This window comes from Pelobates fuscus, chromosome 10 (assembly GCF_036172605.1).
Source record: "Pelobates fuscus isolate aPelFus1 chromosome 10, aPelFus1.pri, whole genome shotgun sequence".
Lineage (NCBI taxonomy): Eukaryota > Metazoa > Chordata > Amphibia > Anura > Pelobatidae > Pelobates > Pelobates fuscus.
Window position 1 is genome coordinate 153,600,151 of NC_086326.1, and position 18,134 is coordinate 153,618,284.

At 46.4% G+C, this 18,134-nt stretch overlaps 2 protein-coding genes across 4 annotated transcripts in view; both read left to right on the forward strand.

The window, feature by feature from the left end:
- LOC134575222 (gastrula zinc finger protein XlCGF57.1-like) overlaps positions 1 to 17,360 on the forward strand; it is a 40,052-nt gene extending 22,692 nt beyond the window's left edge. Inside the window, exons 2-5 of one of the 2 annotated variants that reach the window (XM_063434478.1) lie at positions 5,582 to 5,761; positions 6,381 to 6,569; positions 6,651 to 6,774; positions 15,082 to 17,360. In XM_063434478.1, coding sequence (XP_063290548.1) covers positions 5,684 to 5,761; positions 6,381 to 6,569; positions 6,651 to 6,774; positions 15,082 to 16,406 — 1,716 coding nt within the window. In that variant the 5' untranslated portion in view covers positions 5,582 to 5,683 and the 3' untranslated portion in view covers positions 16,407 to 17,360. The remainder of the gene's footprint in view (positions 1 to 5,581; positions 5,762 to 6,380; positions 6,570 to 6,650; positions 6,775 to 15,081) is intronic. The other variant, XM_063434479.1, reaches the window with a different exon arrangement.
- The window catches only part of LOC134575162 (zinc finger protein 250-like), a 752,315-nt gene that overhangs the window by 667,779 nt on the left and 66,402 nt on the right, over positions 1 to 18,134 (forward strand). The gene's annotated exons all lie outside the window — the stretch shown is intronic.

Below are 18,134 nucleotides of genomic sequence, written 5' to 3' on the forward strand. Positions count from 1 at the left end.
CGGGAGGTGGTATTGTTCTGGACACGGGTGTGGACAGATGGCTCAAGCGCCATCTTACCCAGCACGAGGCTTACTCGGTGGGAAGGGGGGCTTGGGCGTCATTTTGCGTAGTTAGTGATGTCAGACTCGTGGTCAGGCTCAGGGTTCTTTTTATGAATAGAAAATTTCATTAGGCCAGCTTCCCATGGCCTTGGCTATACTTTGTTGCATGTTACAGGAGATTCAATAATTTCGGGGTTAGTCATGTCTTTATAGAAAATACAGTCTCTATTCATTACACTAAATGCTGTTAGGAAATTCTGTCATGTAATGTAGTCTAAAATGGAGGATCTGTCAGGTAATGTGGTTTAAAATGGAGTTAGTGCAAAAATTCAACACCGGTTCAATACAGGTTTTTAATAATTCTACATCAATAATACTCGCCCGCCACGTTTCTCGAAAACCAAACGCCTCATACCAAATATCAAGCATGGTGGTGGAGGGGTGATGAGTTGGGCTTGTTTTGCAACCACAGGACCTGGGAACCCTGCAGTCACTAATTCTACCATGAACTCCTCTGTATACTATTCTATTCTATTCTATTATGGTATTTATATAGCGCCATCAAATTCCACAGCGCTTTACAATGGGTGGACGAACACACATGTTGTTGTAACCAGACAAGTTGGACACACAGGAACAGAGGGGTTGAGGGCCCTGCTCAATGAGCTTACATGCTAGAGGGAGTGGGGTAAAATGACACAGAAAGGTAAGAATAGCATTAGACTAGTGACAGTTGCAGAAGAGGAATCAGTTAGGAGCTATTAACAATTTAATTGATACACTTTTATGAAGAAGTGGGTTTTTAACGATTTTTTGAAGGAGTGGAGACTGGATGAGCATCTAACGGAGGAGGGAAGCGAGTTCCACAGGAACGGTGCAGCCCTCTATAAATCTTGAAGGCGGGCATCAGAGGTGGGAGTAAGGACAGAAGATAGACGTAAGTCTTTAGCAGATCGTAAGGGCCTAGACCAAATCCCAAAGTATTCTAGAGTCAAATGTGAGGCCATCTGTCCGACAACTAATGCCGGGTTTAAATTGGGTCATAAAACAGGATAATGATCCCACGCACACCAGCAAATCTACAGCAGAATGGCTGAAAAAAGGTGTTGCAATGGCCCAGTCAAAGTCCATAGATTAAAGGGGCACTGTAGACAGCCAGACCACTTCAGCTCATTGAAGTGGTCTGGGTGCTAAAGGTGCCTCTCCAAGGTATGGAGTCATCAGGTGTACTTACATTTTGGCTTTATTGATTCCAAGCTATGGAACCATAAGTTGTACTTGGTTTCTCACATTTTGGCTTTATTTTTGTTAGTTAAATCTTGACACGGTGTAATATGTCATATGTTGTTGTTCATCTGAGGTTGTTTTTACCGAAGGCCTGCTAAAGACCAGATGATTATTATGCCCTGATATATAAAACCATTGAATTCAAAGAGGGTGTACTTTCTTTTTCCCAATACTGTATATTAATGTATGTAAAACCATATGTAGAATACTTTATTTTGTCACTTCCCCTTTAAATCACGCTGTCTGTATTGTGAATTCTTGCTGCAGTGCGTGTAAAGGGAACGGTTTCTTCAGGACACAACTAATCCTGATTCCAGGACACGTTGGTGTCAGGAAATGGAGGCCGGCCCAAGGTTTGGGCTGTCAGGGTGTCAGAGCTCTCTCTGCATACTGTGGTGGCAGACACAGCTTCAACATCGCTCTTGCACCTCCCAATACCTTGCGTCACATTGTCCCCATCTCATTCACAGAGTTGCATGGGAATGTTTCTGCTGCTGCAGTACGCAAACACATTTACTGTTAAAGGAACATTCCAAGCACCATAACTACTACAGTCTGCCATATCTTGCCAAGTACACAGTCAAAACATTTAAGAATCGTGTGACTACCTTCCTGGGTCCCCTTAGACACTCGCTGCTGGCTCCCTTGCTGCCAGAAGCTCCGGTCACTGATCTAGGTGTAGCTGACACTCTCAGGCATGGATTGCACCCCACATGGCTCCTTTATTTGGGTGGGCTCAGGTGGCGAGCGGCTATTTGGGCCTCACAGACTTAGACCTAGCCACAACATGGAGAGACAAGATGGCGCTGAACCAGAGACTGTGTGGCCATGTGAGTGGGGGCTGGGACTTTCCCCTTTGTGACTCAGGGAGCTGAGTTGCCTATTGTTGACTGTGTGTTAATCCCTTTACCTAAGGTATAATGTTTTACTGTGTATGCAAAGTAGATGTTCCGTGATTATTGTGTCCTATTCTGTTCAGTGTGATTGGTTGTTTGTCTCGGCCCAGTATGATTGGCTGCTGCCCCAAACCCTTGTGTGTTTACTAAAGAGTTTACTTGTATACAAATATCTGGGTGTGTCTAATATAAGTTAGTTCCTGTTCTACCCTCAAGCTGTGTTTGTCTGCTGTTCTTGGGGGAGGGGTGTTAGCTGACTGAATCTTTGTGAACGGGCTGACATCTGTGGTTTGGCGGTGGGAAGAAGCTGTTCGGACAGGTGTGTTCAGTTGGGGCACAGGTGACCCCTTACATTGGTGGCAGTGGCGGGATCTGCTTCTTCCAGCAAGGATTCAAACCACAGCAGAGAAGAGAAAGTGTACCTTGGCGAGGAAGAGCCAACAGAGAGAGCCATGGAGTGCGAGTGGCTGATGTGGACGCCTGGATACAAGACAATGCTGAAAGGTGTGGAAAAGAAGAATCGCAGGAGAATGCAGAGAAGGTCGGCAATCTACGGAGCCAGCCCATCTAAGGTGGCCATCCGAGTAAGTATCACTGAGGTGGGGAAACAGACCACATGGTGTAAGGAGATTTGGATGGCGGAAATGCTGGGGACAGATACCTCTGATTGGGAAGCTCCAGTGTGGGACTTTGAACGCAAAGTTGAAGTTGCCAACTCGCAGTGAGAGGAGGGCCATTTCCAGAGGAGAAGTGCCTGGAATGGAGAGCCTTGATTAGGCTAGAGTTGTGGGAAGACACCCGTGAGGAGTGTCACAGATGCCGAGGCCAAGCCCTGTTTATCCCAGAACAGCTTCAGGGACCAGGCCAATTTGCGGCTTCACATCCTCGGGGATCAACCTACGAGTAGAGAAGCAGCCGAGTTATGGAGGCTTGTACAGAAAAAGAAGCAGCTTGAGGAAGGATACCGAGCATTATATTGGCTTGTGAACCAACAGCAGGTGAGGTCAGGGATACCCTATTCCCTGGAAAGGAACGACCTCGGCAGCCACGGCCTACTATGGGAGGCATTTGCAGAAAAACAAGACTTTGCAGTCCTGAAGGATATAGGTTCTGGGACATCCAAGCCAAGAGAAAGGAGAGATTGCCGCCCTCTGAGGTACTGGCTCCAGGTCAAGATCTTGATTGGCTAGTGTACCAGGAGTGGTACCTCGAGGCAGACTATCTAGAACTGTTTGAGCTTAACCTCTCACTGCCACTGGAGTACACAGAATCAGGAGACCGGGTACCTGAAGCTGATGGTGCAGATGGGATTGTGGTCTCTGTACCTGGAGAGCTGGGTGGCTGACCCAGACCTGAAATACCCAGGGTTAGATACCCTAGCTGCTGTACCACCTACCTCACAACCAGCTCCAGAAATAGGAGATCTAATAGACTGGCCCTGGGAAGACCTCATGTTGGCAGGTGTGGATGGGACTGAGGTTTCCACACCAGCCCCATAGGGATGCGGGGCATCCTTCCCATATCCCCAACGGCAGAGTCCAGTTCAGGAAGAGGATGAAGGCGGCATCTCTCCCCAATGGCAGTGTGAGAGCCTGGGAGAAGAGGGTGTCGTCCCTCCCCAGCAACAGCGGGAGTACCAGGGTGAGGATGCAAGTGTAATTTCTCTCCAGTGGCAGATTACCGACCGGGTTCCAGGTGTAGTGGCTGTAACTGCAGTCTCCACTGATACCCTCCCAGCAGAAGAACTGGCATCAGGGCAGAGCACAGCTGGCCTCTGCCCTCCCCTTTCCCTTCTTCCTGAGCTTGACTGTGAACAGGCTAACCCAGCTGAAGTGCTGGTTACAAGGCAGAGCACCGTTGACCTCTGCCCACCAAGCACAGATAGCCCCACAAGTAGGAGCAAGAGAGACCCGGCTAATGTGCCAGCAGCGGGACAGAGTATTGCTAATCTCTGCCCTCAGGTTGTGGTGATGCTGGGCAGTGGAATGATGGTCACCGGAAAAGACTGGCATCAGTCTGGCATCAGGGAAGTGTGCCACTGATCTCTGCCTTCCCTCATCAGAAGCCTGGGAGGAAAGGGACTGTACAGACCCAGCATGCAGGGACCTTTTCCCAATACAGGTGGATGAGACTGTGGTCCATGTGGATGCTGGACAGCTGTCCCTGAATCACTACACTTGGCCAAAGTGAGCACCTGTTGTTGGAAGAGGTGTTTGGTATCAGGCACTGGTTCCAAATTCTGCGGGGCCTTTTGTTGATTATGGGTGGGCAATTGGGGGCAACCAACAGGTCCCACTCTTGAAAAGCACAGAAAGCTTAAATGGGTCCTCATGCATGCTGAGGAAGAAAAATCTAAACTGCTGGGGAGGATTCAAGGCGGGTCTCTTACCTACAGACAATGGGCCGTCCCTCCATTACCCCGGCGGGCAGCTTTTTACCCCAACAGACTTTATGTGCGCAGCCTGGAAAGCCTCCGGCAAACCTGTTGGGGTCATGCCGGATTTGATTTGGGGCGAGATGTGGCGGAACACTGGTATGCCGTTACTTTGGCACCAAGGGCTTCCTTATTTGGGTGGGCTCATGTGGGGAGCTGCTATGTGGACTGCACAGACTTAGACCTAGCAACAATATGGATAGACAAAATGGTGCCGAACTAGAGACTGTGTGGCCACATGGGTGGGGGCTGGGGCTTTCCCCTTTGTGACTCGAGGAGCTGAGTTGCCTATTGTTGACTGTGTGTTAATCCATTTACCTAAGGTAAAATGTTTCACTGTGTAGGCAAAGTAGATGTTCTGTGATGTTCTATTGGTTATTAGTATGCTTAGTGTGATTGGTAGTTTGTCTCGGCCCAGTATGATTGGCTGCTGTCCCAAACCCTTGTGGGTTTACTAATGATTTTACTTGTGTACAAATACCTGGGTGTGTCTAATAAAAATGAGTTCCTGTTCTACCCTCAAGCTGTGTGTGTCTGCTGTTCTTGGGGCAGGGGTGTTAGCTGACTGAATCTTTGTGAACGGGCTGGTTTGGGGGCGGGAAGAAGTTGTTCGGACGGGTGTGCTCAGTCGGGGCACAGGGGACCTGTCACAGCTGGGATTAGCTCAGTGTTAACAGAGCAGAGGGCATGGCAGTGGGTGCTCAGCAAGACCCACATACGTTGTCAAAACATTTTCTAAACGGTGCGACTTCTTTCTCTAGAAATATTGCCAGAACACTCCAGCAAGTTGTTATTTGGAGTGTTAGTGTTACATTTCATCCCACATTAGACCGATACTAGTTTATATGGGAAATAGCACTTACATATTTATTTTATTGTAATCAGTGTAAACAATGAAAGTGAATCCATTTTATAATTTCAGCTTTGTTTTGGGATAAATGAATAGCACAAGCTGTGCATCTCACTAAGTGACGCAGTCAGTCTGAGGACATTCTCAGCGAGCAATCTGACTACGGCTTTAATAATGAACAACAACCGGAATCGGGTGGCTGAGCGGATCTTGGGTTTCACCATGGAGATCATCTACCTGCTGACTGGACAGGTGAGGGATTCTGGGTAATGTTAATCATGGCGATAATATGTGACGTAGTGGGAAGCTGTGTTTAGGAGTAGGTTGTATTTACAGGACAGGTAAGGTGTTTGGAGTGCTATATCCAAGGTATAGAATAATGTTTACATCTGTTAAATCTCCATCTTGGAACTCTGTGTTATAGCCCAGTGCTCCCTTACTTAGGGTAAGCATAGCAGAATGTAATCTCTGCAACAAACAGATATAATCTCTATAACCGTCTCATACGGACTGTGTTGGAATTTCATTACAATTCCATCACAGACAATAGATTTCATAAGCTGGGGGTAAAAGACATGTGATTGTCTGATGTGTGCGCAGTTCTATGGAGTATTCCACATCGTCCTGGAAGGTGCAATGCCAGGAGCTGGAAGTGGACACATCCATGAGGGAGAATTTGCGGTAAGTACTTTTTTCCACCAGTCCTGCAGGTCAAGCATGCATGTTACATTGCAGTGCAAATTATAGCCCCTGTCATTTTTGAATTAAAGAAGTACTGGGTTAAAAGGGAAGGGGAGAGGGAACTTACTAAAAATACATAATGGAATTTTCAGATCTATCTATACAATGTTATGCTCCTCTCACTATGTAGGATTACATGGTTATGAAGAAGCCCTGTGACCGTATGTCACCCAGCAGTAGTCCCCATGTATTAGAACCATATTGCAGCATTCAGAATCCCAGAATGGCTCCTCTACCTCCCTTGCTGTTCTACGAGATAAACAATGATCAGAAGATCCTGGAACTGACCAATCGGATCACTGAGCTGCTGACTGGAGAGGTGAGGTTGCTGGTAATGGGACACTATACAGTAAAACCAAGGGATGTGTCTGGATGGTGACTGTATCATTGTGTGTATCAGGTTCCTGTAAGGTGTGAGGATGTCGCTGTCTATTTCTCCATGGAGGAGTTGGAATATATAGAAGGACATAAGGATCTCTACAAGAACATAATGATGGAGAACCACCAGCCCCTCAGCTCACTGGGTAAGAGGAGGTTTTAGTTATTTTCACATTTGATTACCGATGGATGAGCAACATTGATAAAAATGTGGGTTTCTGCAATTCATTATCTGTATACTTAGGGTTGGACAAATCATATTAGAAAATTTCAGTCCCTTGGCACCAGGAAGAGCCAATGGTTTATATAAAGTCATTTTAATATTGTTTCATATTGAAACCAGGGGATAGTGCAAGAATACCATCGGCAACATAACCATTACAGAATTAATGCAGAATTATAAAGATCTGTCGCTGATAATGATCCCTGTCATCCAATGCTATCCTAATAGAGAAACTAGTTTGTATGTGTGGTGTAACAGAACCTTACCTTTGCCTGGGAACATTCATTACTAAACCGGCCCTTTAACCACTAACCAGGTACCTGCACATTAACAGAGACTATAACTGTAGCGGATTGGTACCGGGCTGTCCCACGACATGTATGAGAATAAGTGTATTTTGTCATATTGCTGGTTTAATGTGTGTGAACATGTATAGAAATCATGGTATCCAGTTATATTGACAGTTAAATGTATGTAAAGAACTGTATTCCTCTAGCTGTTCGGTAGAATCATTCAAATAAAACAAGGGAATGAAACTACCGAACAACCAGACCACCCTGTGTAAAGTGTGCCTTCAATTACCGTTTGCAACAATGTTGCAAACGGGTAATTACCTATTCATGCAGTGTGGTCTTTGTTCTCTGGGTGGCCGCCATTCGGGATGCGAACACGTGGCGGCGGCCATCTTAGACTGCCGAACAGCGGTGTTTTGCCGTCGAGTGTCTGGAACCAAAATCGGACACTTGACTAGGCAAACACCGCTGAGACCTCCAGACTCCTAATACTTCGTGGGGAAACTACCGAACGGCCCGCCGTTCGGTAGAAAGAACCCCACAAACTAGGGGATTCATCCGAATCCCAGTCAGGCCACTTAACAGTAATATTTCACCCCTTTGCATTCGCCTGTTTGTGACCGACCGCAGGGCCAGAATACATGGAACTGTTTTCGGAGACTTTACCTCTGCGGTCGGTCCAAACTTCAAAGTCCCATAACTCCCGAACGCTTTATCCGAATGGGCTAATTTTAAAGTATGTTGGTCCCCCAGAATAGAGCTATCTGGGGATGTTGGATTTGTGGATGTACCCCAAGTATTTAGGGTACATCCAAAACTCGGGGAAAACTGTGTACACGATAAGGGGATTATGATGCTAGAGGAGGGGAGGAGATCTGTGGGAGGTTACTGCTTGTAGATTGGATAATGTCTTAAGTGATAGAACCTCCTCCCTTGCATGGGAGAGGGCTTTATAAGGAACTGTGAAATAAAGCTAGTTAGTTCTACTCCTGAAACTGTGTGTCGTCCAGTTATTGGGATTGCGATGGGGATATTGCTGTATTACTTTACCTGCTGGAAACCTTGCCTGTGGACTTAACATCACCTTGTTCCTGAGCCTCACTGGGATCTCTAGTGGAGAATAGCTGTGCAAGATCAGCTCTCCGCTACATTGGTTGGCAGCGCTGGGATCCAAACTCACAGAGGAACAAGCGTAAATGGAGTACGGATGGAGATTGATTTTTCTGCGCTAAAACGCTCCACGCTAAAGGACCTCCTAGAGGCAAGGGGTATACAAGCCAGCAATAAGAAGAAAGCAGTACTTGTTACAGAACTCATGGCAGAGTACAGAATGGAGGGCGATTCAGTTCCGGCACAGAGGGAGCCGGGAGGAACATCACAAGGATCGGAATTCCAGAGGCAGGTTCAGTTCAGGCTATCCCTTTATGGGGAAAACCCACCAGCAGAAATTGTTACCAGAACAATGGCCGAGGTACAAGAATTCATCCTAAGGACACAGGCACCAGAACAAAGCTCTGCAATTAATGTGCCACAGGAAGGTAAGCCTAAAATACCGTACCAGGCTTTTAAAACATATGTGGAGGCAGAGGAAGATATAGACGCTTTCCTGCAAGACTTTGAGAGACTGTGTGCACTGCATAAAATTAACGCAGAGGACTGGGTACCTATTTTGGCCGGAAGGTTAACCGGGAGGGCAGCAGAGGCATATCGGACTGTACCTAATGACGAAATAAGGAATTACAGTAAAGTGAAAGAAATTATACTCGCCAGGTATGCTATAACACCCGAGGCATACCGGCGGAGGTTCTGGGATCTAAAGAAAGCAGAGAAGGACTCGCACGCAGAGTGGGCATGCCGATTACAGGGGGCAGCACTCGGGTGGGTGCAAGCTAGCAAGGCACGTTCTATGGAGGATGTAATACAGATGTTGCTGATGGAGCAGTTCTATGAGGGAGTAACCAGTGAGGTCCAGGAATGGGTAAGGGACAGAAACCCTACTTCCCTCACCGAGGCTGCTAGGAAAGCGGATGACTACCTGGATGCACGCAGGTCACAAAAACCTGCAGCTCCAAAAGCAACCTTTAAAACATTCGGGGGAACCACCTACACCCCAGCTCCACCGAGACCACTACCACCACCACCACCACCCGCTGCACAGCCCCGGTTCCGACAACCCACCGCTGGCCCCTGTCATCACTGCCAGAAGTGGGGACATTATAAAAGGGAATGCCCACAGCTACGGGACCGTTCCACCTGGATTCGTCCAGGCCCACCTCCACCCAGGGCGGCCGCAGCCCACCACTACCAGGACCTAGTTACCACCCCGTATGGCTCCGCAGTCCCCATTACTACTGTGGAACAATGGGAGGTACTACACGAGGCAGATCCTGTCCAGGCCAATGTGGATAATCTACGGCACCATCGACAGACGGTATATCTGAATGGTACAGCAGTCCGGGGATTACGAGATTCGGGAGCCACCATCACTTTGGTACAGAGCCACCTGATTTCAGATCAGGCAAAACTGAACAAAACTGTTGCCGTCCGGGTAGCTGGGGGAGCAGTGTACCGGCTACCTACAGCAAGGGTACATTTACATTGGGGAGCGGGGGCAGGGGAAGTGGAGGTGGGATTGATGCCGCATTTACCGGCGGAGGTTTTATTGGGGAACGATCTGGGGAGGCTCACTTCTGCTTTTGAGCCCCAGTCGCCCACCACAGGGGAGGTCAACCCTGTAGTCACCCGACAACAGGCCCGCACCCAGGACCACAACACACTGCCGGAGGTCCAGGTAAGCAACCCTACCCCCCCTCTAGAATGTGTCCCCTGGGCTCCACCTAATGAATTTGTAGCTGAAGTCGCAACAGACCCCACGCTTCAGGTGTATAGGGACAAGGTTGGCACGGGTTCCCCCGGGGCGGAGGGAGAGAGGTTTATCTGGGATAAACAACTTTTGTACAGGGAAACAAGCAAACAGATTACGGGGTTAGACCCGATAGCGAGGAGACAATTAGTGGTACCACAGCGGTACCGGGCTGAATTACTCCGGATAGCGCATGATATTCCGCTATCCGGACATCTAGGGGTTAGTCGCACCAGGTACAGACTAACCCAGAGTTTCTTCTGGCCAGGGATTAGCCAGGAAGTACGCAGATATTGCACGACTTGCGATACCTGCCAGAGAGTGGGAAAAAGGGGGGATCGCAGGAAGGCTAAACTTCACCCCTTACCCATAATAGAGGAACCTTTTAGCCGAATAGCGGTGGATCTGATAGGCCCCCTCAATAAAGCTAGCCCGTCAGGAAAACGGTATATTTTAACGGTAGTAGATTATGCCACCAGGTATCCAGAGGCAGTGGCTCTGACCAACATCCACGCTGAGACGGTCGCGGATGCCCTCATGCGGATATTCTCCCGGATGGGATTACCCAGGGAGATTATCTCGGATCAGGGTACCCAATTTACCGCAGAATTCACCCAACACCTCTGGAGGATCTGTGGCATTAAGCCTATTATCAGTGCCCCTTACCACCCCCAGACGAACGGGCTCTGCGAACGATTCAATGGTACCTTGAAGCAGATGCTCCGAACCTTCGCAGAGACCCACAAGGACTGGGAACGATTCCTGCCGCACCTCCTATTCGCATACCGGGAGGTGCCGCAGGAATCTACAGGGTTCTCCCCGTTTGAATTATTGTTTGGAAGGAGGGTCCGAGGCCCATTAGATCTTATTAGAGAGCATTGGGAGGGAGACCGGAGCACAGATGGCACTCCCATCATACCATATGTGTTGGCCTTTCGGGACCGCCTAGAAGCGTTGACCAAGACGGTAAGGGAAAACCTTCAGGAGGCCCAGACCCGCCAGCGTACGTGGTATGATCGGGGAGCCAGGGACCGTAGATTTCAGGTCAGGCAGAAAGTACTAATTTTAAAACCTGTCCGACATGATAAGTTACAGGCCGCCTGGCAGGGCCCATATAAGGTGGTGGAGCAAAGATGTGATACCACCTATATTATCGGCCCCTGCACAGGGACTGGGGGGCGACGCATGCTCCATGTGAACATGCTGAAGCCCTACCACGAGCGTACTGAGGAGGTAACCGCCATCTGTGCCCCTAACACGGAAGAGTTTGACAGCTTACCCCTCCCCGATTTGCTGGGGGATGGGCAGTTGTCCGGGGATTTAGGGGAGGTTGCGCTGGGAGATCGGCTGAGCCCACAGGAGCAGATCGAGGTACAGCAACTATTAGAAGAGAAACGCGACACGTTCTCTAATGTACCTGGATACACGCCTCTGGCAACTCACCGGGTCGAGACCCCAGGGCAACTACCCATGCGCCAGACGCCATACCGCATTCCAGAAGCGGTACGGGCAAACATGCGTAAGGAGATCGATGAAATGCTCCAACTGGGGGTGATTGAACCCTCAGACAGTCCTTGGGCATCTCCTGTAGTCCTCGTACCAAAGCGAGACGGTACGACCCGCTTCTGCGTGGACTATAGGAGATTGAACGAGAAGACTGTATCCGACGCCTATCCGATGCCCCGGATAGACGAGTTACTGGACAGAATGGCCAGGGGCCAATACCTCACCACTATTGACTTGTGTAAAGGGTATTGGCAAATCCCCCTGGCCCCAGACGCCATCCCGAAGTCGGCCTTTGTCACCCCATTTGGCTTGTACCAGTTTAAGGTCATGCCATTTGGGATGAAAAACGCCCCAGCCACCTTCCAAAGGATGGTGGATCGACTCCTGGATGGATTCCAGGACTATACCTGTGCCTACCTGGACGATATTGCCATTTTTAGCAATACGTGGCAGGAACATTTAGCTCACATAGGAGCTGTGCTAGATAGGATAAGGGAAGCAGGTTTGACCTTGAAGCCGGCCAAGTGTAGTATCGGAATGGCTGAGGTACAATACCTGGGACATAGAGTAGGGTGCGGTAAACAGAAACCCGAACCCGCCAAAGTAGAGGCTGTAGCCCAGTGGCCCACCCCTAGGACTAAGACCCAGGTTTTAGCGTTTCTAGGGACAGCAGGGTATTACAGGAAGTTTGTTCCCAATTATAGCGCCCTGGCCAAACCCCTCACTGACCTGACCCGTAAGAACCTTCCCCGCCAAGTAAACTGGACCCCGGAGTGTGAGCAGGCATTCCAACAATTGAAAAATGCACTGATAAATGCCCCTGTCTTGGCAGCTCCCAATCCAACTAAACGTTTTCTTGTTCACACAGACGCTTCTATGTTTGGATTGGGGGCAGTACTGAGTCAAGTCGGGGCCGATGGCGGAGAGCATCCAGTGGCTTACATCAGTCGCAAACTGTTACCTCGAGAAGTAAGCTACGCCGCCATCGAAAAGGAATGCCTGGCTGTGGTGTGGGCCCTAAAGAAACTGCAACCCTATTTATATGGACAGCCCTTTTCCTTGCTCACGGATCACAACCCGTTAGTCTGGCTGAACCGGGTGGCTGGGGACAACGCCAGGCTGCTGCGCTGGAGTTTGGCGCTACAGCCTTTTGACTTTAATATCCAGTACCGGCCGGGTAAGCAGAATGGAAATGCTGACGGGTTGTCAAGACAAACTGACTTAGAGAAATGATCCGTGAGCCCCCGGACATCCCCAAGCCGATCCGTGTTGGATCAGACTGTGTATGCCGGCTTGTGGGCAAGGGGGAGCAGTGTAGCGGATTGGTACCGGGCTGTCCCACGACATGAATGAGAATAAGTGTATTTTGTCATATTGCTGGTTTAATGTGTGTGAACATGTATAGAAATCATGGTATCCGGTTATATTGACAGTTAAATGTATGTAAAGAACTGTATTCCTCTAGCTGTTCGGTAGAATCATTCAAATAAAACAAGGGAATGAAACTACCGAACAACCAGACCACCCTGTGTAAAGTGTGCCTTCAATTACCGTTTGCAACAATGTTGCAAACGGGTAATTACCTATTCATGCAGTGTGGTCTTTGTTCTCTGGGTGGCCGCCATTCGGGATGCGAACACGTGGCGGCGGCCATCTTAGACTGCCGAACAGCGGTGTTTTGCCGTCGAGTGTCTGGAACCAAAATCGGACACTTGACTAGGCAAACACCGCTGAGACCTCCAGACTCCTAATACTTCGTGGGGAAACTACCGAACGGCCCGCCGTTCGGTAGAAAGAACCCCACAAACTAGGGGATTCATCCGAATCCCAGTCAGGCCACTTAACAGTAATATTTCACCCCTTTGCATTCGCCTGTTTGTGACCGACCGCAGGGCCAGAATACATGGAACTGTTTTCGGATACTTTACCTCTGCGGTCGGTCCAAACTTCAAAGTCCCATAACTCCCGAACGCTTTATCCGAATGGGCTAAGTATTTAGGGTACATCCAAAACTCGGGGAAAACTGTGTACACGATAAGGGGATTATGATGCTAGAGGAGGGGAGGAGATCTGTGGGAGGTTACTGCTTGTAGATTGGATAATGTCTTAAGTGATAGAACCTCCTCCCTTGCATGGGAGAGGGCTTTATAAGGAACTGTGAAATAAAGCTAGTTAGTTCTACTCCTGAAACTGTGTGTCGTCCAGTTATTGGGATTGCGATGGGGATATTGCTGTATTACTTTACCTGCTGGAAACCTTGCCTGTGGACTTAACATCACCTTGTTCCTGAGCCTCACTGGGATCTCTAGTGGAGAATAGCTGTGCAAGATCAGCTCTCCGCTACAATAACCACAATGGAATGTGCTTACCTGGTTCATGTGGATTACTTTTAACACAGTTCGGGACATTTAACCATTGTAACAAACCCCTACCTTTTGTTTGCTTTTACCATTATCCACATTGCCTAAAGAAAGACTGTCTGGCCCTTTAACTATTTTTGGACAAAGAATTGGTACATTTGATATGGCACTTCGGATACAGTCGAAGTGGCCGCCATTAAACATTTGACCACGTGGTAACGGCCATTTTAATCCAGTCGAACGCGGTCAGCGGTGTGTGCCGTCAAATCCATGGAACGGAAATCGCCCACACAATTGCACGAACACCGCTGACCTGTACCGTCCCCTACCCTTCGACACTGCGGCTGGAGACTAAGTCCCGTTCGAACGGGACTTTGTCATTTTGGCGTAAAATAGACCTACATTAGACTATTGAACACTGCTAAAAGGCGCCCCGGTTACACTTCGACACTTCGACAAAAGTCAAAGTAAGTTCGACGATTCGAACGCCGCATTCGGATGGGACTTTGTTATTTTCAAGGCAGAAATAGACCGACCGCACTGCCTGAATCTGTGGAACTATTTTTGGGCATGCAAACAGGCGTGCGGTCGGTCCAAAGAGACTTTTTAATATTTCTGGAACCACTGGACGGATTCTCACGAATTTTGAATATGTTGTTCCACAAGTTATGGTGTTCATAAAAAATGTAAGTTTTATTCATGTACTATGTAAAATGGGGAAGTTATAAAAATGCATAAAAAATATAAGTTTTAGCTTGGAGATAATTGAGTAGATACAGTAAGAAACTAAATTATCTCCCAAGCAGAGGGGAGGGAATATGTGGGTTGTAACCATTGTTTGATTGGTTAACGTCTAATTGGCTGTGGGCGTCTCCCTTGCAGGGGAGCACTGCATAAAAGGAGAATCCCTGTCATTAAACCTCAGTTCTTCTTGACCCTTCAAAACGTAGCCTCGTCTCGTTCTTGGAAGGGGATTTTTACTGCATTATTACTTTACTTTTTAACAGCTGAACCTGACTCTCCTCTTGGATCTTGTGGATGGGAATAACCAACTTCATTACTATACAGCAACTTGCCGGGAAAAAGGACGTCTCTAACGGCTGATACCCTCTCACTACCAGGGTAGCCGTTACATGTGGTAATCGCCAAAATGTGCCAGTTATCATCTCTTCATGACTAACTAATTATTGTATATTTCTTTCCCGCAGATTTGCCCAAGGCCAAAACATCTTCTACATTTGAAGCATGTATTACTTCAGTGTCCTGTTTAAACCAAGAAAGATGCATACATAAATCTAACCTTGAAACAGAATTGGCATCAGCGTGTAAAGCAAACACAAGCAACAGGGGGGAAAGAGACATCTCTACACCCACAGAACAATCACAGAAAGAACATCCATCTACTCATATTAAGATGGAACCAGCCTCATGTGAAGAAGGAAATCTCACAGACAATTCTACACCCACAGAACATCCACAGACAGAACATCCATCTATTCATATTAAGATGGAACCAGCCTCATGTGAAGAAGGAAATCTCACAGACAATTCTACACCCACAGAACATACACAGACAGAACATCCATCTACTCATATTAAGGAAGAACCAACTTCATGTGAAGAAGGAAATCTCACAGACATGTATACACCATCAGAACATCTACAGACCGAATATCAATCTACTCATATTAAGGAGGAACCAACCTCTTGTGTAGAAGGAAATCTTCCAGACATTTATACACCCACAGAACATCCACAGATAAAATATCCAACTAATCATATTAAGGAGGAGCCAGCCTCATGTGAAGAAGGGCATCTCACAGACTCTGAAATGTATTCACCCACAGAGCATACAGAGAGAGAGTACACAGCAAATCAAATTAAGGAGGGGCCAGTCTCATCTGAAGAAGAAAATCTCACAGAAATGTATACATCTACAGAATATCCACAGAATGAATGTCCATCTGCGCAGATGGAGAAACTGACCTGTGAGAAATATTGTCTTACTCATTCTATAATTTACACAAAAGAGAGATCGGTACCAATTTCTAACTGTGCAAAATGTTTTGTGAATAACTCTGAGAATTTTAGCAGTACAAGAATTCATGAGGAAGAAAAACCATATTCTTGTTCTGAGTGTGGGAGGTGTTTTAATCAGAAAGGAATTCTTGAAATACATCAAAGAACTCATACAGGGGAAAAGCCATATTCTTGTCCTAAATGTGGGAAATGTTTTACCAGAAATTCATACCTTGTCCAACATCAAAGAACTCACACAGGAGAGAAACCATTCTCCTGCCCTGAATGTGGGAATTGTTTTAGGCATAAACAGAATCTTAATTCACATCTGAAGCTGCACACAGTGAAGACCACTTATTACTGTTCTGAATGTGGGAAATGTTTTAAGCAGAAGTCATATCTTTCTAAACATTTTAAAATTCACAAGGGAGAAAGGTCATATTCCTGTTCTAAATGTGGGAAATGCTTTAGACAGTCAACAAATCTTATTTCACATATGAAAATTCATTCTTGATAGAAATAATTTTCTTATGAAGAATTTGTTTTCATGGTACTGAAGAAATAGCCCTCACGTGTTAGGATGTATTAGCCCTTTCCCACTTGTAGAGGTAGACTAAATATTCCCACATGATCCCCAGTTCAGGTTCTGGCTCTAATTGAAGAGGTAGTGTATGTTAGAAAGTAGAGATTAGATCTCATGCTTTTATTTTTATGGTCAAAAACTAGAGCCATACTCCTCTGCTTCCAGTGCAGTTTTCAGTAGGGTTGCAGGAAGCTGATGGATTTTAGAAGAAAGTTCTATAAGTTCCAAAACCAGTTGATAAGTTGTCTGCTGTTTCTATGAAGAATCATTCATAGCTAAATTAACCATTGTTCTTAGCTGAGTACATCTCTACAAAGGGTAGATGGATTTTACCCTTTTCCATATAGAATTGCATAGGCCACCAATATTTAATGCTATTTTGACCTGTAGATGCCCTGTCTAGGGTACTTGGGGTAAAACTGATCATACCTATTTTTCCCCTCAACCAGTCTAGTCCAAGGAGACATTGCAGGGACAAACAGACATTAATTTATTTTGAGATTGGTCTCTGTTAGAATGTGCAATACAGATGATATAGGGGTCTATAGACTGGTGAGCTAGCTCTGTGCTAAATAGACTGTTTCATATGTGATTGTTGTAATATAAGTTTCCCACTCCTGTCAAGGTGCAACAGCTTTTTCATAATCATGTTCATTTTGTCAATTCAACAACCACCTTTGTCTGCTAATGTTTATTTTACCCCCCTCTTGTGCACAGACTGGTTATGAGGGAAATGCCTGCGTCGCGGGGCAGTGTTTACCTTCTCTCCTAGGCTGGGGAGGGTGGCTAATCACTCCTTTTGAACAATTCGCTGCTATTCAGTAATATCTCACTATAACTGTCAATATATGACTCCTGTCCAAATAAAGCGACACATTCTCTGTTTTCCATGAGCAGACCTTTTTCCATATTTCTTGTCCACCAGGAGGATTCACCTCTGTCCTTCACAGCTTCTGTTATTTGTTTTGTGATGCCCTTTGTGGGGATATTTATGGGATAATAATAGTAAACAGTTGAGAATTGCCCACTATTTCAATTCTCAGATCCCAAAGATCGTTATCGTGTAAGTGAAATGTATTCCATATAAATAAAATCACAATTTGTTATAACAATAGATACAATTTATTGTGACAAATTAAATAATAATAATAAGTAACATGCGTGACAATAATCAATGAATATTCAGTATAACATGAGTATGCAATACAAATGGCAATACATTCCAATGGCTAACACAGCCAATTGTCAAGACAAGATTTATGATGGGCTTCACAGAAAAAGAAAGTGAAAGTTTACACACACAGAAAAGCTTTCTTTCACACATCTTGCAGCGTAAGGCCATAAAATTTTAGCTAGCAGTTAGAATAACCCTTTCAATGCTGGCTAGACCTCCTAGGTTATTAAGACCTATTCTCATGTAATTTTAAATAAAATAACACCTAAACCAACTCATTAGTCATTTCCTGGAACCATCCAATAAGAGTAATCTACCATGTAATCACTCATTGATATTTGTGTGTTTGTATATATGATCTACATATCTATATAATACACTTTTTCTAATGTTCTCCCTTCTATTTTTCACTTTAACACTAACTTCTCTCATCACTAAAATATCCCTATCCTTTCACTCACCTGTCCCTAGCAACACCATAATTA